The 24,372-nt window shown below is 42.8% G+C and overlaps 1 protein-coding gene across 1 annotated transcript in view; it reads right to left on the reverse strand.

Moving 5' to 3' along the window:
* Window positions 1-17,835, reverse strand: part of APOBEC2 (apolipoprotein B mRNA editing enzyme catalytic subunit 2) — a 111,790-nt gene extending 93,955 nt beyond the window's left edge. The window contains exons 1-2 of the mRNA XM_086923186.1: window positions 17,179-17,835; window positions 10,067-10,645 (exon numbers count right to left, since the gene is read on the reverse strand). Of these exons, the coding sequence (XP_086779312.1) occupies window positions 10,108-10,645; window positions 17,179-17,306 (666 nt within the window). The 5' untranslated portion in view covers window positions 17,307-17,835 and the 3' untranslated portion in view covers window positions 10,067-10,107. The remainder of the gene's footprint in view (window positions 1-10,066; window positions 10,646-17,178) is intronic.
* Window positions 17,836-24,372: the final 6,537 nt, after the last annotated feature.

The raw sequence follows: 24,372 nt of genomic DNA on the forward strand, positions 1-24,372 counted from the left end.
GAAAAAGAAATAGAAAGCCTACAACCAATAGAAATGAGGAAAATTAAAGTGACAAGCACAAGCAGTGAAGGCGGGGTGTAAGTCCCTTGTAAGATATATTTAATACAATAAGTTTCACTGGGCAGGCAAAACCAAAAAGACCCTTTCACAAAGTGCTTCCTGCACAGGTTGTTTGGGTGCATCTGTTCTTGTGCCTGATCATGGCAAGCTGGAATAGAGCCAGCAAGGGAAGGAGGTTGAGCTCAGCCTGCAGTTCTGCAAATGTCTTAAGTCTATCTGCCTAAATGATGTGATCTGATGTGGAAATCCCTTTGGTCTCAAAGTCAGGCTGGAACTGTTCTCTGTTCCCCACGTGGATATTGCTGCTGCTGCAGAGTCTTGCCCTTTTGTGGTGCCTGCTGTTAATTCTTAGTTTCTCATGCACCTTGTGCCATGCAAACACTGTTAGCATGAAGGATAGGGTTTGTCTTTTCTGAATTCCCGAAGACCTTAATATAGCCTGACCACCCCCACCACACACCTGTTCTCCTTGTATCCCATTTTCAAGATTGACCCAGTTTTGGGTTTTAACGTAGCCTGGATGCGGTACCCCAGTTGGTCAGCTGGAAGGTAGGTACTGATAAACGATTTATTTGATGACTCCCTACTTACCACTGGTAGGCCTTCACCTGTTGGCATGGTGGTAAATATATTTTTGAAAAAGTCAATATGCATGCATTATATACTTGGAGTATTTGTGTCGTTGCATCACTTACCTTATATATTTTTGTGTTTTATTCCCTTCTCTCATTAGGTGCAGTGCACTACTGGGTGACAGCTGGTCCTCAAGTCCTAATGAAATACTGTAAATTATACTTGCCAGTGAAACATGTGAACAATTCGTTTCTAGGCGGAGCATATCCAATGTGTTTCTAATTATGCGTTAAAGGCTCTTTTTTTTTTTTAAATTGCAGGTTCTTCGGACACATTTTTAACTGATTGTTAGTCAGTCTGTGTTCTAGAGAGTAATGATAACATTCTCTTTTCATTTGAGGGCCTTAGTGGATGCAGGCACTAATGTATTTGTATTTTTTTTACGTACCACTAAGGCCTCTCCTAATATGTAGTTTTTGGGGGATTGGCCCTTGTTCTTTCCTGCATTTTTAGGATCGTGCCGATGATGAGATATCTAGCCAGTTGGAAGCATTCCTCGACAGGCACTCGGTGTTTATCTACGTGAGGCACCTCCTATGTATTTTATTTTATTTCCTCGCCTTTTCGCTGGATGGTTTTGACTGTCACTGTTCAATGCACATTTGTGGGGGGTTTCTTTTGAATAGAGTTGCACCTCTTTCTTTTAAATGATTCCCCAGTCACTGGGTGTGGGAACTTACTTATTTTTATTAATAAACATGGGAACCAGTGTACATGGATGATTTTGTGAGGTGCGAGGCAAGTGTAGTTTTGTTGTTGTGTTCAATTGGAAGGATAACCAATAAGTTACTACATGGGGGAATCAGAGACCTCCACTTTCCATAAATACATTCAGCTTGGGTCGTTTGTGTCTGGGCTCACTGCCACGCCATAGAAACGTTTTCCACTATTTAGTTAGTGTTTAAATCCGATGTCCTGGGGCTTCGGAGCAGGTGCATGGCAAATATATAATCCGTATGGGCATGATTTTCATCTTTATTATTTATACATGTCCCTGTGGGACCATCGACCTATGTGTCTCTGAATTGTATCAATTAACAAACCCAGATGACCACTCATCGCATTTTGCAACGCTCTGTTCAGGTAAATTCCTAAATATGTCAAGTTAGTGGTTTTTGTGAATTTCCAAGTGATGTCATGGTTGTAACCGGAGTCAGTGGAAGTACTTTGCGTTTGTCCCGGTTGACACAGTACCCAGAAAAGACGGAGAATTCAGAGATCAGTTTAATCAGTGCCGTAGTGTATTGCATCGGGTCAAACAGAGGCACCCCAATATTGTTAGCTCAACACAGTGCTTTATGCTCTTTGCCTGAAGTCTGTATACCTATGATGCTGATGTTACCCCGAATTGCTGCTGCCAGTGGTTCTCGTGCTACAATGAAGAGTAGGGGTGATAGGCGACAGCCCTGCCTCATCCCTTTGCCAATTTCTAACTTCAGGGAAGTACAGCCATTGCAAGACATCACTGCTGATGGGTTAGAATATAGCCATTTTATTTTTGGGAGGATCCCCCCTCTCTTGCTGGCACTCTAAATAATCCCACTCTACCCTATCGACTAATTGTATCAGCTTTTAAAGCTACAACTACTTTCCCACCTCTGTCATTTCGTACCTGCCGCAATATGTGAAAAAAGTGTTAGTAGGTGGAATGCAGAGGAGGAGTGATGTGGGACAAAGCCTACCTGAGCTGGTGTATCAGTGTCCTTAAGATTCACTTCAGGTGGTTTGCCAAGACGTATGCGAGGATTTTGATGCCAGTGTATATGAGTTAAATTGGTCTGTGGCCTCCGCACTGCAATTGATGTTTGTCCAACTTTATTATAAGAGCAGTTTTTGCCATGTGAAGTTCTGGGTGAGGGGTTGTGCCTGGTGCTAAAACTGCGAAGATCTTCTGCAAGAGAAGAACAATTGCCTCTTTGTTGGCTTTATAAAATCGCATGGGAAATCCCTTTAATCTAAACCTGGGCAAAATCGTAATTATTCTGGAGTATTTGCATCATTTTGGTAATTTTGCATTACAAAATGTATGCAAAAATTCCAAGATTACATCATTACGCCACATCATGTAATTTGGGGAATTTAACGTGAGATGTACAGTTCAGGTCATTTTTTTAACAGAACAACATTTCAGTTACATTTTTTACCCGAGCGGACAATTGAGGTTATTTTTGAGTATGAAACTAAAAATCCGAGCATGAACAGCTGTATTTTGAATGCAAGCATCAGTTCCTTTAACGTGGGGGGCGGGGGGAGGGGAGTCAACAAACATTGCAGGCAGACTTTGTAACTCAGTGGGGCCAGTCAGGTAATTTATTTAGCACAAAATTGCAAATACGAATGGAAGCAGTAGTGTTTTGAACACAAGTAACCTGAAATCAATTCAAAATTAAATATTTATCTAAATGGACCACTCATCAATGTTTTGAGTCGGGAATACATTTTGCGCAATTACTTTACTCGAAATTCCACAAATTACGCCCACCCCAGTGTAATCCCAGAGCCCTACCTGAAGGCAACGCGTCAGTTGCCTAGACTATATCTTTTTTTGTTATCTCAGCTTCTAACTACTGAATGAAGTCTGCGGATAGTGTCTTTAATCAGAAGCGAGAGAAAAATTGGTCGTCCTGCATCTGTGAGTCACTTCATTCAGATTTTTACAATAACTGGTAGAAATCCTGGAAAGTCGTCAAGATATAGATGAGATATATCACCAGTTCTTCATACCTGTTTATGATCGCTGGGATTTTATGCTTCCTGTTTTACCGCCGAGGTCTTACCGCCACTACGGAATTCTGCTACTCGTGAGAATAATACCACGGTGCTAGCTGATCTAATTGCGACTATCCTTTGGATTACACACCTCAGTAATACGAAGTGACTAGTATTACCCTGTCAGATTTTCCACATCAAAAAGAACTCACTTCGTTCCATCTCAGTAGGAGAAGAGTGACAATCTGTACTCCTTTTCCAAGGGGCTTTCTTCTTAATTTGAAATACTAGTCCTGATGATGGTCTCATAGATGCCAACAAGGGAGACCGAAACGTCGACCAGCATCATCATCTCCTGAGCCCTTGTGCATTGGAAGAAACCTTTTTTCATTTATGAATTGGTTTTTCCTTATTTGTTTATGGAGCTGATGATTTGTTATTAAATTGATCTGTGAAATTATATGTACAGCCCTTTTCATGACTTTGTTACCCTGATTGATTTCTATACATCCCAATGATTTGTTCTTAATACAAAAACTTTTTTGGTATACAATTTATTTGTTGTGTGCTTTTTAATTCTTTCTCCTCCTTTCGCTACCTCATTGAATGTATGATTTTGAATAACATTGAAATATTTTAGTTATCCTAGAGATACAGCTAGGTTTGACTCATCAGCAAACCTGAAAAAACATTCTAAAGAGAATAGACTAAGTGTATAAAAACAAAATCCCTTGTAGACACCCTTTACTATAATCACGTACTTTGCCCAAGCCTACAAGGGTTTATTGGGTTTCCCCAAACACATTTTCAGTATTTTGAATGCAAGCATCAGTTCCTTTAACGTGGGGGGCGGGGGGAGGGGCATCAACAAACATTGCAGGTAGACTTTGTACCTCAGTGGGGCCAGTCAGGTAATTTATTTAGCACAAAATTGCAAATACGAATGGAAGCAGCAGTGTTTTGAACACAAACAACCTGAAATCAATTCAAAATTAAATATTTATCTAAATGGACCACTCAGCAATGTTTTGAGTCGGGAATACATTTTGCGCAATTACTTTACTCGAAATTCCACAAATTACGCCCACCTCAGTGTAATCCCAGAGCCCTACCTAAAGGCAACGCTTCAGTTGCCTAGACTATATCTTTTTTTGTTATCTCAGCTTCTAACTACTGAATGAAGTCTGGGGATAGTGTCTTTAATCAGAAGCGAGAGAAAAATTGGTCGTCCTGCATCTGTGAGTCACTTCATTCAGATTTGTACAATAACTGGTAGAAATCCTGGAAAGTCGTCAAGATATAGATGAGATATATCACCAGTTCTTCATACCTGTTTATGATCGCTGGGACTTTATGCTTCCTGTTTTAGCTGGAGATACAGGAGACAGCCCGCCTTTCCCCCTCTTTCATAGTAATACTAGCGTAAATGATAGTGTGCCTTTTTGGCGTGGTGCGTTAGCAACATGCTTAGCTCTTATTTTGTACTGAGTTGGTGCCTTATTGTCTCTTGGCAGTGTTCTCATTTGCGTTTATCCTTTAATTTAAGAGATTGCTTAGTGGTTGAATTTTTCTTTCTTGAGGTTGAGTCTTTAGTAACTTATCCTTTTACATAGGCGTTTCCCGCCGCCCATAACATTTGGAGTGAGGTCATCGTACCCTAATTTTCTTTTGTCAGCGGAAAGCCCTGCCATAACTCTTTGGGTAGGTATACCACTCCCCAGGATAGGTTAGAGTGTGGTGACCAGACTTATCCAGAAACAGATCCTTCACTAAGATCCTGTCACCGCTTACCAGGCGAGGAAGGGGCAATAGTATTCTGGTGACATCCCTGAAGAAAGAGTTGAGTGCTACTGTCTCCTGATGTATGTGCATTTTAATAAAAATATATTGGCATCCTGGTTCTGCCGAGGAGTAATTGACTCATACCAGGTGCACCTTCCTGATCAAAATTACCACCCTTCCTTTCCAAAATGCCCTGTAGGAAGTGTTTGGCGTTCCTGCTTCAGGTCTTTTGCTCGAGTTGTGTACCTTTTCCACCAAGTCTTTCCTCAGTTTTCACTTTCTAAATTTGAGAGGCACATCTCTTAAAATAGTCCAGGTGAGTGCTTTCAGGTAAGAGAGTTTTTCCTACTAAATGTAATTTTTTAACGCCTGGGCGAAATTGAAAGTATTCTGGAGTTGTTGCGTAATTCTGGTCATTTTACATAACAAAATGTATTCAAAAATACAAAGATTAGGTAATGTTTGACCGCAAACCGCATTTCAGTTACATTTTGTACCCAAGCGAACCATTGAGGTCAGCTGGGGCCAGAGAGAACGGTTGTTCCTCCGCTGCCCCTTTGCATTCAGCAGCCCCACCAACCCCACCACAAGCAGCGGTCTTCAGATTTCTGGGGGAAACTCTTAACAAGTCCACTGCGTTGCTTTCTCCCCGCTGCGGGCACTAGACCTCATCCAAAGGCCCACAGGGCAGGCGAAGTCCTCGGCCACACTTGAAACGCGTCAGAGAGTCTTTAACAAACTCCGTTTAAAAAGCTTTTCTCTGCAAATAAAGGTTCTGTGAACAAATCCTGGTGGAGTGGCGTCCTTCAAGCACAGGACAACTTTGAAAAAATGTTTTCGACACGGCAGTCCGGCCGTGGGAGGATGCACCGCCCGCGTGAAGGAATGGCGGGGCTGCATGCCTGTATTATGCGAGCATGTTGTGCGGCACCAAAATTGCTTTTGAATCAACGAACAGCTTCCCAAACAGAGGCCCACTGGAGGGTGTTAGAATATGATTGAATAAGTGACAATTAAGGTTGGTGTCTGGCAAGCCACTAAGGGCATGTAATCACCCACTGGAGGGATCGCAATGCACTGCAACTCCCGGCATGCTGTTGCAATACACATGTGGGAGCGGCATGCAGAGTGGGATCAAAAGGTTGTAATGCGCAGCCGCGCACTAACTGCTTTGCCCTATGATTAAGAGGCATGCTGCCTCGAAACGTGTCAGGGCGTCTTTAACAAACTCTGTTTATAAAGCTGTTGGCTGCAAATAAAGCTTCTGTGAACAAATCCTGTTGGAGTGGTGTCCTTCAAGCACAGGACAACTTTTGAAAAATGTTTTCGACACAGCAGTCCGGCCATGGGAGGATGCAACGCCCGCGTGTAGGAATGGCGGGGCTGCATGCCGAAATTATGCGGGCATGATGTGCGGCACCAGAATTGCTTTTGAATCAACGGACAGCTTCCCAAACGGAGGCCCACTGGAGGGTGTTAGAATAAGATTGAACAAGTGACAATTAAGGTTGGTGCCCGGCAAGCCACTAAGGGCATGTAATCACCCACTGGAGGGATCGCAATGCACTACAACGCCCAGCATGCTGTTGCAATACACATGTGGGAGCGGCATGCAGAGTGGGATCAAAAGGTTGTAATGCGCAGCCGCGCACTAACTGCTTTGCCCTATGATTAAGAGGCATGCTGCCTCGAAACGCGGCAGGACTTCTTTAACCCCCTGCATGCTGATGACGGCCGGGAGCCGTCATGGCACACAGTGCTCGTGTGCTGATGACGGCTCCCGGCCGTCATGACCGCACCCACAATCGGAATGTGCCGCACAGGCCCAGAATGGCGGCAGCATGCAGGGGGTTAACAAACTCCGTTTAAAAAGCTGTTCGCTGCAAATAAAGGTTCTGTGAACAAATCCTGGTGAGTGGTGTCCTTCAAGCATAGGACAACTTTGGAAAAAAATATATATATATATCTGTGTATATATATATATATATATATATATATATATATATATATATATATATATATATATATATATATATATATATATATATTCACTGAAAAAACCATAGGTTTCACACCAGTTATAGTTAGGTGAAAATTTTACTCGCATAAAACCATTGAAATTCCCACGTTATAGTTAGTTGAACTCACTATAACTTGCGCGTGCAATGCACTGCTGATGACGTCAAATATTACATCACTCATGACATGGTCAGTGACATCACTCATGACATCACTCATGACATCTCAAATGACATCAAGATATACATATATAAAAAATATTTATTTTTCAGAAAGATACACATTCACTGGATGATGTCATCAGTGATGTCATTTGAGCTGTCATCAGAGATGTCATGAGTGATGTCACTGACCATGTCATGAGTGATGTAATATCTGACGTCATCAGCAGTGCATTGCACGCGCAAGTTATAGTGAGTCCAACTAACTATAACGTGGGAATTTCAATGGTTTTATGCGAGTAAAATTTCCACCTAACTATAACTGGTGTGAAACCTATGGTTTTGTCAGTGAATTTAATAGGTTTTTTAAATGCTAATTCCTAACTATAACTGGTGTGAAACCTATGGTATTTTCAGTGAATATATATATATATATATATATATATATATATATATATATATATATATATATATAAAATTTCTATGGCAAAATGAAACCCCTCATTTTGTTCCTTTTCAAATTAAATGTATTAAGTGTTACCACTTTATTCCAATCAAGATGACTTCAGGTGTGCCATACTTTTGTCATAAGTAAGACTGTTAGCGTTCTAGTTGTTCTTTAGAACACTCTGGGACATTCTGTCATTGGGCTATAGTTGGGCTACATCTGGCTGATATTTGGGCTACATTTGGGCTCTTTTGTCTCTGGTGGCCATCTTGGGAGACTGCATATCAGAATTTTTTTAATGAAATATAAGAGGATTTGAGAAGTCACTCAAAACGTGCCCTAATTTTTCTTTCTTCAGCACTAATCATAATTTCTATGGCAAAATGAACCCCCTCATTTTGTTCCTTTGCAAATTAAATGTTTTAAGTGTTAACACTTTATTCCAATCAAGATGACTTCAGGTGTGCCATACTTTTGTCATAAGTAAGACTGTTAGCGCTCTAGTTGTTCTTTAGAACACTCTGGGACATTCTGTCATTGGGCTATAGTTGGGCTACATCTGGCTGATATTTGGGCTACATTTGTTTTTTTTGTCTCTGGTGGCCATCTTTGGGCTACATTGGGCTACATTTGGGCTCTAACATATATATAGCCCAATGTAGCCCAATATATATTTTTTCAAAGTTAATTTTCGTAAAACCCACTGGAGCATATATCTTGAGACATAGCAAAGGCACATCGGGGTACCAGTCCCTACAATTTTGCTAAGTTTGGTGGAAATCCATTCAGCCGTTCGGGCTAAAAGTGAGGTCGACCGCCCTATGGAAATTAACATGGGGAAAACACGTTTTGGGACCCCCCTTTTATCTCGGCCCCCGCTTGATAAATCCCCCCCAAATTTTCAGGGAAGGACGGGGCACCGCGAGGCAAATTTGAGGAAATTTTCAGGCAGATTCCTCAACCAGCGCCAAAGTTATTCACAATAGAATGTTGAGATTTTGCATTGAAAATAATCCTAACTATAACTACCTACTGGCGATATATATATTCACTGAAAAAACCATAGGCCCACCATAGGCCCACTGGAGGGCTTTATTTTGGTAATATTGTACTTTAAAATACTGAGTCTGCCCACTAGAGGGCGAATTGGTAACCCACAATGTTGTTATGCTGTTGGTTCCGTGAAATATAAGATAACAATACAGAGATGGAATGAGATGTCTCTAGCAATGTGACAGACACATAGACACTGGTTAATTTCGTATCACCTGATTTTTTGTTTTATTTAAACCGGATCTCACTTTTTGCACCGTTTATATATATGTTTTAAATGTAATGTGTCAATATAAACTACATTTCCCAGCAACTTCCTGTTGACCAACAGGAAGTAAATGTATACACAAGGCGGGTCCCTCTAACATATAGGAGGAGAATCCACATTAGCAATCGACCGTGATCAAGCAACTGCTGTTGCGAAACGCGTTGGTTTGTGTATTGGTTGGAGTATTTGACAACGGAAAGAAGAATAAAAGAACTTTGGGAAACTTTGTATCCGTGAGTGCTGCCTCATTCCCCTTCCCGCTGGAAAGGGATTTGTTCGTATATATATATATATATATATATATATATATATATATATATATATATATATATATATATATATATATATAACTGATGGAGACATTTACAAGGATTGTTTGTAATATATATATATATATATATATATATATATATATATATATATATATATATATATATATATATATATATATATATATATTACAATTAATCCTTGTAAATGTCTCCATCAGTTTTATTTGTAGTCCACTGTGATCCACCCCCACCCCTAAGAATTCCCTTCTAGAGACACCACTACTTTGGGTCACAAAATATGGTCAAGTGAGGAAGTTGGGATTGAGCCGAGGTTTTTTGGTTTCACTTTCTGGAATTCATCCACTAGGTGGGTATCACTTTCCCTCCCGTTTTACATCAAAGGTTAATGTCTGTGTTTAATACTTAGTGCAAGAAGCTAGAGCGTGGGTGGCAGGTGGCAATCAGCTGCCATGTGATAGGTCAGTGTATTTTAGGCACAAACTTTCAAAAGGACCTCGAGCTGAGCCAAGCATCTAGCTCGAGCTTTAATGGCTTGCTCACGTCTACTGCTTGTTAATGAATTACATCTCTATGTACCTCCTCATTATCTTACTGTGTCTTAGTTTGAAAGAGAGATCTCTTGGAAAATAGTCAAACTAACCTGGGAGGAAATGCGGCTCTATCCTGGACCTCTGGCAGTGTTCACTGCAGGATCTCGGCCAACTTCTCTTCATAATAAAGAAAGTTCTCCTGTGTGTCTTCCCATGGCACGAAGGGTCCATCCTGGCCTTCTTCCTGCTCGACAAAATTTTTCCAGACAAAATCGAAATCCTGTGGGCCCATGATCTTCATCTTGCAGCCTGCAGCCTTCAGCATGCGAAGGCTGTCCTGGATCTCTGGCTCCTCCCACATGAAGAGCCGCCCCACCAGGATCATCAGCCGCAGGTTCTTGTTCTTCTTCAGCACCCCGGCAATGCGCTCTGAGCAGGCCACGCACGGGCTGGAGGACATGTACCAGGTCACCTGATATTTAACGCCAGCCTTGCACTCTGGCAGGACAGTGTTGAAAAAGGCCTCTTCGGCGTGGGCAGAGATGTGCTCATCTTCCAGATACCCACGGAAGACCCCAGTCTCCTTGCCTTGGAGGTCCATCACAAAGCACAGGAAAGTTTTATTCCTTCCAGAACTGTATTCCACATTTCGAAACTGAAATTTGAAGAAGAAGGCTGGAAGTCGGCTCCTAAAAAAATAGGAAGAGAGAGAGCGTGAATATGATGGTGCACTTTGAGCACTCCTGGTAGTAGAGTTAGAATCGGTCCCTCTTGCATCAAAACATGGATTATGGCGTTATCTTAGCTCCCTTAATGTGTAGCAGTGGGACAATAAATACTGGTGATTGAAGTGAAGTTACTGGTTGGGAACATGCTGTCCAGACTACAGGATTCCATGCTGTAGGGTTATTCTAGGTAACAAAAGGCAACAAGTTGGTAACCCCAAGTATAAGAATGCCATATAGCTGGGCAGTGATGGGCTATGCCTGCAGCATCTGTCAGGCAACCTATGCATGCCACCGAAAAACAATTCATGTACCCGCCAAAAGAGTGCCTGAGAGAGATTCTGGCTCAAGGTCGCACGCGCAACAGTCACAGCAGAGGCCATCTTGGTTCACATTCCATACACTGATTAGAAATAGTGATTCACCTATACCAGTGGAGTTGGTATCTTGTAGATCAAGTTATAAGTGCCATAGGGTTGAGAAAAGAAGTCTGCGTAGAGGGCTATGTAGACATTAGAACAGCAGCCCTGCAAGTGACACATTCCCATGCACGTTAAGCAATGAGGACTAAAACAAAGGAGGAGATTATGCCGATAAATGTGGAAAGATATTCTATAGTGTGTGAAGAGAAGCCTTGCAGATGGATTACATCTCGCAATAAAAGGGGAGGAGGTGCAATGCGCTCGCGGGGTAGGGAATGGCGGATGCAAGGCATCATGTGCAATGGGAGATACACTGCGTGTGTAGATGGAGGCTGGATAGTAACTTACATAATAAGGAATCATATTTATGGTGTTGAATGTAATGTGCCTTGAGTAAAAGGAACATAATGTGTGGTGGAGAATGGAGGGCTTGTTGCAGAATGGGGAAGAGAATGAGTTATGTGTAGTAGGAGTATGGAAGGTGTGTAGTAGTGGAGGCACGTAGAATATGGGAGCTGGAGTAGTGTAAAATGTGAACTTAAGGTATGTGGTAGAACCCAACCTCAGAGCACAGAGACACTGACACAAGGACAAAAAAGCCATCAAAGAGGGACTCGTTGGTACTTGTGGAACATTAACATTCACTGAGTATTTAGGTCACTGGCTGCAAAAAAATTGTAGGTGCTGGGTGAGTGTAAGGCGTTCTAGAGCAGGACAAATAAAGTGTTTTCTTGATTTAAAGTCATCTCTTTCCCTTTCATCTCGCACCAGTTGAGTATGCCCCATCTTCCATGGAGTTAGCACAATAGTATGCTGCTAACCCCCAATGAAACCAAGAGGATATCATAACATGTGGAAATTAGAATGTAAAGAAATGAGATTGAAAAGAACACATACTCAAAAAATAAAGGTTGAAAAATCTGGGAAAAGTGTTTAAATAGATGTATGAGTGGTTCCATGTGAGCGCAGAGCGGAAGAGGCAGAATACTTTCCTGCATGTACCTGAAGTGGAGTCAAAGGTGCTCTGATTGTGGTGCACAGTTTGCTGCCTGACTCCTGGCTCCACGTGGTTGAATGAGAAGTGTGGGGGGATAACAATTGTTTTCTATACACACAATTGCTCTGGGTCAAAAACTTCTTCCATGAGTAGGTGTTACATATTGTTGGACCTGCAGGAGTCTGTCACATATAATCTTTTGTAAATTGAGCCCAGTGCCTGTCTATCAATACGCAACAACAGGAAAAATGAGGCAGCAAGTAAGAATTAAGGCAAGATAGAAAATACGTGTCTGGCTTTCGGTCATTCAAATCTGCTTTTATTAGACAGATCCCCTTTGACGTAATGTAAAATGAGCCGCATTCCCCCTCAAAATGTGGGGAATGACCACTAACATTTCAATTTTGCTAGCTGCCTCCCCCGTATGCAAAGCCTTTGGTTGAGCAGGGAGCAATCCATATGCAGGAATAATTGCACAAACTTACACTAAAGCCCTGCAAATGTTGTCGATCTTTAAATGTTCTACATTAGTTTTGCTTTGACAGTCACTTCTGCTTGTTTTCAGATAGAACTGTGGCAACTGACCACTTCCTGTTACCATGGGAAGAAGAGTGGGAAATAAAAATGCAACCTTCAGTGACAGTAGATGCTCTGCTTAGTACTAAGCTCAAACATGCCAACGTTGTAAGCTCCATTTGTTATGCAGTAACTGTTTACCATTTGAAATGTTTCCCGCCTTTGAGAGGTTGTGTATCAGCCCCGGCTCACAAAATCCTCCCTCTCCTATAATGCTCTTATTGAATTGAACGTGGAAGAGTTTCTGTTTTGGGACGTATAGGGTTTGGTCACATTGTTTTTAGAGACCTGGCAACAACAAACTTGGTTGAGAGACTCCAAAATCAAGCAGCTAGGATGTGCCTATGTTTTCTGCAAAATGCTTCTGAAAGCATTCCATTGACTCCCTGTGGAACTGAGGATTACACTCAAGTACTTCTGCATCATCCAGAAAGTCTGTTGGGATAATAACCAACATACTAACAAATACTGGTACAATACCACATCACAAATAGGAACCTTTACTCAGCAGCTTCACGCCTGATACCATTGCACCCATTCCACCAACCAAATGCAGGCCGTGGGAATGCTGGGCCCAAAACTTCAGATCCCTTTGGGTCCAAAAGTAATTGCCCAACTACCTAAGATTCAGGCAACTTCTCAAAGCGGAACTTTTTAAGAAGGACTTGCAACTGATATGTCTCAGGATCCATGTTTGAAGCATGTTGGAAGTGAGGAGTCCAAGTGACACTCTAATGATTTGGCAATTAAATGTACTATATTGTGGATGCTGTTTATACCTCTATTCTCCTGTGCATGATGGCGTTCCTAAGATATTGTAAGATGACAATTGGCCCTTTATAAAACACCTGCATGCATTCTTAATAAATATTGTAGCAAACAGAGTACTCAGTCACTGCATTAATATGTGTCTTGGCACGTTGCTGTATAATTCATTCTAGATTATACCTGGATAATAGTATTTTATTTGTTAATCTATATTTCCAGTTGCATAGAAGGTGAACTGGACTGTACTGTATTGTATGGGTGCTCTTTTTTGCCTTGTATCACTGAAATCCAGGTGGAGGGTGTGTTAAACGGTTGAATCCACTTTGTTTTTAAAATGTGACATTTTTATGACCTAGATGGGGGTCACGGTATTATTTCCACTTTTTCTGCCACTTGAAATGTTAAGTAAACATAACATAAATCCATGGTTCAGTGCATCGTTAAAAATAACTCTTGAAAGAGTGCCCGGTCGCCTGCAAGGACAGCTGCACAAGAGGGGCAGTGGGTGGCTGTCTAGAAACGCTGGGCACCGATGCACCCAAGGCCTGCCCATCCCTTTCTCCCTCTGCCGTTTCATCTCGGTTCAGGGCTCTGTTTGTGTGTTGGGCTTGTTGCTCGGTGAGCAGAGGGAGCTGCTATGACCCCTTGCTTCGCCCTGCGAGGGGGTTACAGAGAGCTCTGCGCTCCCAGATTTGGATCCTGTAATCTTTCACATGCCAGCCAGGCTGTCTGGAGCTATCATCGCTTCTGAGGGACATCAGACGAGCACGGATTGCAAATGGGAGTGGGAGGCGTGTGTGCTGCTACTTAATTAGACTATTCAGTGCCTTAGAGTCATCATGGCCGGCTTTAGGACACTGCGCCAAGCTCGAGGTGGAGGGGAAGAGGGGGGTGGGGGCACTGTGCTCTTAAATATCGCATGGGTTTAAAAGCACCTCCTACAGAGTTCCTAGTGTGTTCAGCAATTTTCAGGCAGCAAAAAAAATGGCAAGATAACTCAAGTTATTAGTGTACCTGGTGGAGAGAGATGGCCTAGTTGCACTTCTGACATATCATAAAGTAGAACAGAGGGTTCATATGCCTTCTGCAAAGAATGAACAGAACGACTTAACGCAGAGGGTTAAGCGGGAGAGTCCTTTTATCAAAGAGATCTTTTTTTCATCATAAAGTATAACGAAGGGCTGATATATGATGGCTGCAAAAAATATATATTGAGCAGATCACAACTGTATTTTAGAATTTTAGATAGACCGTTTAGTATATTAGTGCTTTTGTCACCCAGTTTCTTTTGTTAGTTTTATTCTCAAGTTACAATCCTAATATAGTAAAGTGAGCTATGAATTGGCAAAACAAAGAGATGCATGTGAACTGCAAGGTCTAGGTTAGACCATTATGATTTTTTTCCCACTTTTTCAGTATCCTAATTTAGTAAAAAGAGTTTGTGTGGGTAGAAATACATTCTTCTTGGGAAAGTCAACAACTGTGATATGTTTTCAAATCTGAGTTTGTGTTTTTCCTGACCAAGCACTCTTAATATATCCCGCCTACCAGTATAGATGACATATGACTCCTACATCTTGTAGTCCTCACTGTCTTATGTAACATTTCAGTGCTCTGACACCCTTCATTGGTATGAGTAGCACTATAAAGCAAATGAAATACATGTGAGAAAGAGTCTATGGATAGAAGATGGTCACTGGTGGAGGGTGGTTGTGAGGAAATTTGTGGAAAAGGAGGTCACAAAGTTTGTTCCAACTGGCGCCTTCAGCGCTAAAGCAGCCTCTAAAAGTCATCATCGTTGTGCGTGCTTTACTCCTGCTCTAGTGTTAGTGACCACATTATGCCAACATCCCGCGGCACGGTCTGAATCCCCTTCTGTTGCAGAGTTAAAGCCCAGACCCTGTGTTGAGTGACAACCAGTGCTTAATTTGAGCCAGTGGTTTCAGGTACTCAGCACTTGATTGTCAACAGCGGCGCCTATTACCATCTGCTGCATGATGGCTCTGTTTAGTTTATTTTAGGATGAGCACAGCAATAGTTTATTAATTATTCAGTAAAAATTGCTTGTGCCTGCCGCCCAATGCCCTTCCTGTAGCTTTGGGGGCCTGGAATAGTCCGAATTGTCCTATGAGTGTGATTGTCAGTAGTTGTCTTGGTAGTGTCATTGTCAACACTGACAGGGACAATGAGCGGTGCAAGCTGCAGTGGTCTCCTGGCGAGGGCCCTGGCACTTATGTTTTTACAAGTTAAGCACTGGTGCCAACATCTCCTCCAACCCCTCGTTCTGCACTTGTGCCCCCGCTCGATCAGCTTTAGGCTCCATGTAGAAACATCTAGGAACTCGCCTCAGTTCTGTCCTGCTGCATGTACTTCCTGCTGTTTACTCATAGAACCCCTTATACTGCTCGCCTGTGCACCTTAGGGCTTGGAGTATCTCAACATTGTTTTCCAATACAGAACCGTGTGTGCAGCCTTATTAATACGCCTGGTCCATATCCTGCAGAGGAGCACCCTTCGGCTGCTCTAGCACTGGGACCTTCTGAGAGGTCACCTCGCTACCAACCTGCGCCACACACTTCTGTTCATTACTATTTACCACAAACATCTCAGCCTGGGCACTTGTGCAGATTTCTTGCTAATTTATTCCTGGGACCCACACAGAACTCTGTGAATGCACCTCTTTCCTATCCTGGAGCGTCCAGGCTATTCTAAGATTTATAGCTGCAAACATCTCACCAGTGCTGCTTCCCCTGCTAACCGGTGCTGGGACCCACAGAGGTCTGTCAGTCCACTCACTCCAAGCCCACAGGCTTCCCTGCTACTTCAGCAATGGCACTATCCACAGCGAGCTCCACCAAAGTACCTCATCTCAAACGTACATGGCCCCTGCTCTTCAGGAAATCCATGTGCATCTGTGCCGGTGCACCTCATTACTACCCGTGGCACCCCTTGATAGCAAATGTAGACAGCTCTTCCAGGGCACCTCAGCCCTGCCCCAATGTACCCTCTGCAGTTACATGCCTTTATAAACCAAAATGTATGATATCTTGTTTTCTGTACATTTCTATCTGATCTGTGTTCGTTTCATGGTTAATTTGTTGTTAATCTTACATCCACTGTCTTGCTCAAATCTGTTTAGTGTCAGTTGCCACTTCCTTGTGGAATTCTAATCTGGCCCTTGTAGCGCTTATACCATTTACGGGCCACAGACCCAAAGATCACTTTCCAACAGGACAACCTTGATTTGAACCGATCACAGACAAAAGTTCTGCTTAATTGTTTGTTGACTTTTTGTTGGTTCATTTTGCTATTTTATTTGCTTTATTTTTTATGCTCCCTAGTTTTCATTTTCCGTTTACGCTGGTTAAATTGAATTCCTTTTTATTTGATTGCCATCTTAAGAAGTAATGCTTTCCTGATATTACAACACACTTTTATCAAGGTTTTTACAGAGGATGGTATAAAAACCAGAAGAGTAGCACATGAGACTGAAGGGCAATGGTTATCTTCACATAGCAATATTTGAGACCAAACAAGATGGGATTTCGGAACAGAAAGATGACGAGCACGTATTACCTACTGATTTAATACAAAAGAACAACGGCTATTTATAAAATGGCCAAAGGACAAAAAAAATTGTGGCTAAAAACACGCGAGGGGAGTTGGTAAACACGGTTTACTCTGCATTTGCAAATTCCCATTTCGGTTTGAAGTGTGATAAAGTTAGTTCTTACCCTGACACAATCTCGAATGGCGGCAGCTCCTCTTCGACCTTTTTCTCCGCGTTCTCCGGTGTCTCAGTAGCTTCGGGGTCATCATGGCTGTTCTTGCACGGCTCGGGATTGCCCTGTTTTTCAGCCATTCTGGAGTCCGGCGGAGGTCTGGCAGAGAGAGTCGCTGGTCGGCAGGTCCCTGAGCAGCTGTGACAAAGATGTCCGAGAGCTGGAGGCTCAGAAGCAACTGGCTGGAGCTAAAAATGGACCCAGGTCCGTGGAGGATGGGCGGACGGGGCCTGGCTGCAGCCACTCCAGAAGGTGCGCACGGGTGGGACTGGCCTCTGTGTGCCAAGCGCGCTTGGTTTTGTGTCTGCCTCGCTGCCTTTTATTTAGTGTTCGTTTTTGTTAATTATACCGATGACTACCATGGATTTAGCACCTATGACGAGTATGAGATGGAAAACATCTTGGAAACGAAGCCGTTGTCCTGCTAATCCATCAGCCGGACAGAGTCTTGGCAGGGACAAGACAGATGGATTGGCTCCCACGATGACATTTCAATCCTGACCTTAAGGGGGTGCCATCGGTAGGGTGTGCCTTTTTATACATAATGTTTTGATGCGTGTTCCTGTGGTGGCAGGCAGGCAGGCACATTCTGAGGGAGAGTCATCTGCCAGTCTAATGCGAATCTGCCCTGTGTGTAAATACATCAACTAAACACCAACCTCCTGTGCCAACATTGATTGGATGCACAAAACTCTTAATTACACCAATCACATGCCACGGTGCAGACTTGTCCACCCCTGTGCAGGGCATAGCTTGCTTCTGATTTAGAGGGCTTGGATGTTGGCATCCTTCTCATACGGACAGTTCTAGTGCCCCTGTGCCACTGCCCAGACTCTGCCTCCTGCACCTGTCTCAAAGTCCAGTGCATTGCTTGTGATTCACTCACAGTCCTGTGGGGTGATAGTGCATTCTGAGAGTGGTTTACGGCTCAGTGCTCTTGCTGTGCCCTCTTGTTACCTGGATGCCTTCCACCCATGCCCAAGCTAGTTCTAAAGCAACGGTGTAATGTCACCACATATGTAAAAGGTTGGGCGATGCGGCTGTGACACTGCCAACTTTGGAGACATTGACCTATAGTGGAATTAAGAGATTTCCACAACAGGTTTTTTCTTCTGAAGGATCAACGGTGCAAAAGAGAAAATATTTGCATGTATGTTCTAATCAATAGGGTTCCTGAAGTGAACACCATGAGAATTTTAGATCCGTTGCACTGTCACAATTTCAGAACGCTAAACCTAAATATAATCTATTGTAAGGTAGAACTTTGCGTTGAGTGTCTAATATGAGGTCTAATATTACTTGGCCCTGTTCTGGTACATTACCCCTTAGTTGGACGAATTGCCTGATCATGCGCCTTGAAGAAAGCTGAATGTTGTCTTTATCGAATAGTAGGCATACTAAGAGGCATAGGTTAGATACCTTTAAGCATTTATGAATAGGCACAACAGGAGATTAGACACAGGATAGTGCAGCTTTTATCATAGCAGGGTAGAGCTGTGTTATGCAAGTAAGATTGTACATTTGAGTATGTTTCTGTAGCGAGGAGATTTCTGTTCAGATGGAAGTAAGGGATTGTGAATCAAAGTAGAGGAGCAACCCCATACACCCCTAGTGAAACGAGGACCTAAAGCTATAACCCTCAATTTCCATCTCTACTTTTTCGGAGACTTGATTCTTGGTCAGCCCATAACTTTATTTCATCCTGATGATGACCTGGTAATCTCTTAAGGGTAGAAACACTGTCAACAATTGTGGCACAAAAGACTTCTCAAAACAATAAATGCAAAATACATGAATATTAAAACATGTTATACTCTAATTCTCATCATTGAGTCCGTCTCTGCCTCTAGTTTTATTTCACTTGGGCAACAACTGCTGTATTACTCCCACCTTTTGTTTACTTTTTGGCATTGAGCTTAGAACTTTTGCTGTTTTTATTATATTCACTTTGTTAATTTACAATCCACATTATTACTGTTTACTGAGGCCGATTGTCGTTTTTCAAATGATTGTCACCATGGTTTATCAAGTACACCACTCGTAATGACAGCAACCCTGTGCGTGCGTACTCCTTGTGAACATTGTTGTTTTTTAAAGTAAGAGCTGGTATGCAGCTTTTTTCTTTAAAATTAGCTCCTGCTCATAAGATATATTTAGGTTCAGAGAAACTCAACAGAGCTGTGACTCGACAATAGTGACAAGTGGAATGGTAGAATGAGGTGAGTACTGCCGAAATCCTTTGGAAGAAAGTGGGAGAATGTTAAAAGGAGCCACATTCTTTTCTAGATTCATGCCTCAGGATGGTAATAAATATTTTTTGCAGATTTTAAAAATGAGAATAATTGGAGGAAAAAGCACCTAAGGGCCTTATTCAGAGCCTGAACAGCTGCCAAAGATCAGCAGGTGACCGATCCGTCCTGTTTAGAGTGTATGCAGGCTCTATACACTCTGTAAAGTGTGTGAAGGGGACACCTCCATCAAACTCCTTCACCCTAGGATTTCATACACTTTTCGAACAGGTGTGACTATGCATGATTCACCATATTTATGACTTTAGTGGCTCAGGGCAGTGCAGCACGTCTGCTTGCTGCGCTGCCCTGCGGCACAGTAAAAGGGCAGGAATGTGCAGTATTTAGCCAATTTGGCACATTCCTGTCCTTTCCCCGTGTGCTGGGACCGTCTTGGCACCCATGCACCTTGGTGTAAGGGGGACTGTGCTGCGTAAGGGGGACTGTGCTGCAGGCAGGATTGTTTTTGTGCAGGAAGGGGCCCCTCAATTTTGGATGCAAACCCAAAAACTTCAATTCTACTTCCTTAATCTCTTCCAAGCAGTCTCATGCTCTTCCAAAGTTCATACCACTTTTATACCTGTCTTGTTATATTCCATAATAAAATCATGTTCTTACTTACTTAGTAAACGTGAGTGAGCAACATCCATATTAGTTTCAGATTTTATTTGTATAATCTCTTTCAAATGTTTACCATATTTTTTCTCTTTAACATTTTAACTGATTCTCTAGTGTCCCATTAAAATTAGTCAGATCTGAGAAAGAAATTCCTCATAATTGAAAATAACTACAAACACACTGCAGGAAAGTGAGGAAGAAAGCTCCAGATACCCGTAGGTTACCCTTTCTCCAGCCAATTTAGGAAGATAAGTACACACTAAGCAATTTTAAACCTTCATGATCTCAATATTCTCCTTGATCCTTCTTGTCTATACATTGTTTCTAAAACCACTAACTGAATGCTTTACATGTATTGGTAGTTTATGTCTTAAATCCTTATGATTAATTCCATTTGCCGGATCACTATTTATATTAAAGTTAATAACGCCATGCCTAACATTTTCAGAAAGTGCTGTATCCTGTTTTCATTTTGGAAACTAAAAAGACAAATGTGTTTGTGCCAATACTTAATATTATGATAACTAAAAACACAAATGTGTTTGTGCCAATACTTAATGTTATGATTATAAACTGATTAAAAAAAAGAATATTCACCTCTCAGTTCTTGTTAAAGGAAAAGAAAAAAATTCAAAATCAATGTCAAGTTCATAAAAAATGTCTCAGTCTGTATGTGTATTCATTGTTTTCCAGTCTTTATGCAAAATTATCAGCAATATTGTGAGTTTCATATAAATTACGTATTTCAAAGTCTCTTTTTCACCTTCAAGGTGGTGGTTCTTCTGAATCTGTCTCTAGTTCTGGGTCTTTCTCATAGTAGCTATTGCACCTGTTGAAAGATAAGTAATCTTTTTAATTTGTGTCATTATCTGAGATTTCATCTAGAGAGACACACACACATGGAAAAGCATACGTCTAATTAGGAACTCGGCATCAGTCTGATCTTTCACCAATCGATGTTTCACTCTCATTAGTCTCCGAGGCGAACTGCCTTCTTGTCTCTAGCTCAGTGTTTTTACCTGCAAGTTATCTTCCAGGGAATTTCTTCAGCTCCTACATCTCCAGTGACAGTCTTCAGTTTTCAGTTTCTTTCAGCACTTCGGCTCTCACTTGATCTCGTATTCTGTTCAGGCTTTCTTTTGTCTGCTTTCATTACAGCAATTTTTCTTCATCCAAAGGAGGTATTTTCAGCTGTGATTTTCAGTTTTAACTTGTCAAGCTTATGATTTTGATCAGCCTACGTCTTCTTGCTGCCACCCATGCTTGTTGCCTTCTTTTACAAGGCAACAGCCCTTCACTCTGATCACTTTGTAACTGGACTTCCGGAGTTTCAGGCTCTTCATTTGAACTATAACTCACTTTAAACTGTTGCTTTAGATTTCTCTTTTAACTTGATTGTCACCAGTTACAGAAGAAACATTTCCCCCTTCCGGATACATGCTGCTAACTTGTCATTCAAACTGGACCTTTCTTCAGCAGTCTGTGCACCTTGACCATCAACTTCTGCCTTTTCCACTGCTTCAACTGCTCTAACTCTCTATGTGTGAGCAGACTGGGTCCATTGAGCCACCCCGCACATTTGACTGCAATATTAGTAGTCATGATAACTTGGTAATCTTTACACCACCTTTAATCTAAACACCTCTCGGAGACGTGTTTGTGAATGAAAATCAAGTCCCTTGCATTCAGGCTGTTGCATGGCTTATCTCTGTAGTCTTCTGTGTCTGCATCCACCAGGCGAAATACAGATTTTACCGCAAATAGCCAGACCTTTTGCAACTATCTTGAACTGCATCATCAGTGTTTGAAACAAATGCAGCTGAAGGTACATGTGCAAGTCTCATTGCTCTGCCCATGATGATTTAATTCAGAGATAAACCTGTCTTTCTGTTTAGACTTTCCATATTCATCAACTCAAAGAAAAGTGCATCAGGCCATTTCCGACCTGTTGAGGTACAGTGCTTTTTAGGTCGAGGGACCGTCGCACTGCGAAGCAGTGGGCGGAGTCCCGAAGATTTTATGTTTTGGAGTTAGGGGGGCTTGAACCCGCCTCTCTTCCCCATTGGCTGGCTCCCTAAATGGAGGCCAGCCATTGGATGAGAGGGGCATCTCTCAGTTCAAGCCCCGTCTCTTTCGGATTCGGGGGCGTGTTTTTTTGCGTTCTTTCGACTGTGACGTCATCCGTCACTCAGAACGCCAAAAACACGCCCCTGAATCCACAAAATGGCCGTGTGTTTCTTCCAGGCATTTCCGCCTTGCCTCGGATAAACGTGGTGGTGTTTCCGGAGCTGCTCGCCTCCCTTCCCTTCTGCTTTCAGGAGCTGCTCGGCTCCGCTCGCCTCCCCCCCTTCCCTCTGCCCTCCTCTGTCGCGCTCTCGCCTCCCCCCTCCCTCAGCCGCAGCTCTCCTCCGTCGCGCTCTGCCGCTCCCCCGGGCCCCCACCCCTCCCTCCCTCTCCAGCGGCAATGCTGCTCTACTGCGGTTTGAAGAATTTCCGTTCAAGTTAATTCATTCACTGGTTTATCAACAAAAGTGCTCTTCATGGTACCTGGGGGCTATTGTTACATACTGCGCTGGTAGATATTTATTCAATAGGATTTCTAATGTGTTTTCCTCCACTTTCTGCAAAATGCTGCCCGGGTCGGTGGTACTGACATTGATAGCCCTCGGAATGGTGAAAGTCTGATTCGCCCCTTTAACGATCTAAAAACGTGTCTGGCCAGCGTTTCATATCAAAAGGTAACACTATGTTACCAATGTATGTGCAGGTGTATGACACTGCATCGACACCCAATTTACACCATGGATTATTACATCGTCCTGAACTGTATAAAGTGGGTTACCACAAGATTAATTTTTTCACTAGCTAGTGGGTATGAGTGGCTCCTAGACACTTCCTGACCAACAGGCAAACTGTCCCAAAGGCAACCCTTCCCACTTTTGCAGCACATTAGGTTTTCCTTACTGCAAACGATCCCACTGTGCACCATTCTCAGTAACATCCAACATGGTTAAAAACGTTCTGCTCCTGTGGGTTGCACACCTAGTGTGTGGGAAGGTAAAGAGCAGACCCCCTACTTTTTCACTCCACACTGGTTCTGTGGCCAAATACCTCCTCCACTGATACTAAAGCCATGAGGCAATATTTTGTTTTGGGATCAAAAGACGACTCTTCTCCAACTTCCCTTTATACTAAACTGTAAAAGAACAAGTCTCAACCCGGTCTCTTTAAAGGTATTAACGTTACTGGATTCTCAAACTGCCCAGCTTGGGTGAAGCTTGGTCCCATTCCTCCCCCAAGCCACCCTGCCAGTCCCTAGCCATTGTCTCTGCTCTGAGTGCAGTATTTAACACCTCCTCAATGAGACATCGAGAGGCTAGCTGCAGGCAGGCTAATGTGAAGTAGTCTTACAGGGACTTCAGGCAGGGAAAGAATAACTTTTTAACAGTTACCATTCCTGTATATTTTATCAAAAATCCACCTTCACCATTGTACTGGATTTTTAGTAATTATAAGGACAGTGATTGGGCTATTTTTGTAGCTTATTCCAATGTTGTACTGCACCTAATATATCTGCCTTCCGATGTGTGTCAGATGTCGGCGGATTAATGCAGGATATTTAAGGGAGAGTATCGGGGGAGGACGGAGTTGGGCTAGTGTTCGGCCATCTTCTCCGGCTGCTGGCCACGCCCCCGTTACTTCACACTTTTGAAAGTCTAAATGTATCCATTCTCAAAATTCTACGAACAATATAATGAAAGGCAGTAGATAAGATTCAGGTGTAAGCTATCCAGTGCATGCTCCACTGCCATGCAGAGCTCATCCTCCTCCTCCTCTAGCAAGTCCGGCATCGTTATCTCGCCCTTCCGCCTGGAGGAGCTCAGCAACCGGCTGGCGTCTCTGCAGCAGGAGAACAAGGTCCTCAAGATCGAGCTAGAAACCTACAAGCTCAAGTGCAAAGCCCTGCAGGAAGAGAACCGTGACCTGCGCAAGGCCAGCGTCACCATCATGAGTACAGGGGGCAAGGGGTCGGCGTCACCATTATGAGTCAGTGCTTGCGGGGGCGGTGTGTGCTTGTGTCTTCACTCTTGGTGTCTTTGGTGTTCTCTGTGCCTCAGTTCCCTGCTTGTCATCCCGGTTTTTCTATCTGTGTGCGTGCGTGGCTCTGTCTGTGTGTGTGCGTGGCTCTGTCTGTATGTGTGCGTGGCTCTGTGTGTGAGTGCGTGGCTCTGTCTGTGTG

Source organism: Lissotriton vulgaris, chromosome 5 (assembly GCF_964263255.1).
Source record: "Lissotriton vulgaris chromosome 5, aLisVul1.2, whole genome shotgun sequence".
In the NCBI taxonomy this organism is placed as follows: Eukaryota; Metazoa; Chordata; class Amphibia; order Caudata; family Salamandridae; genus Lissotriton; species Lissotriton vulgaris.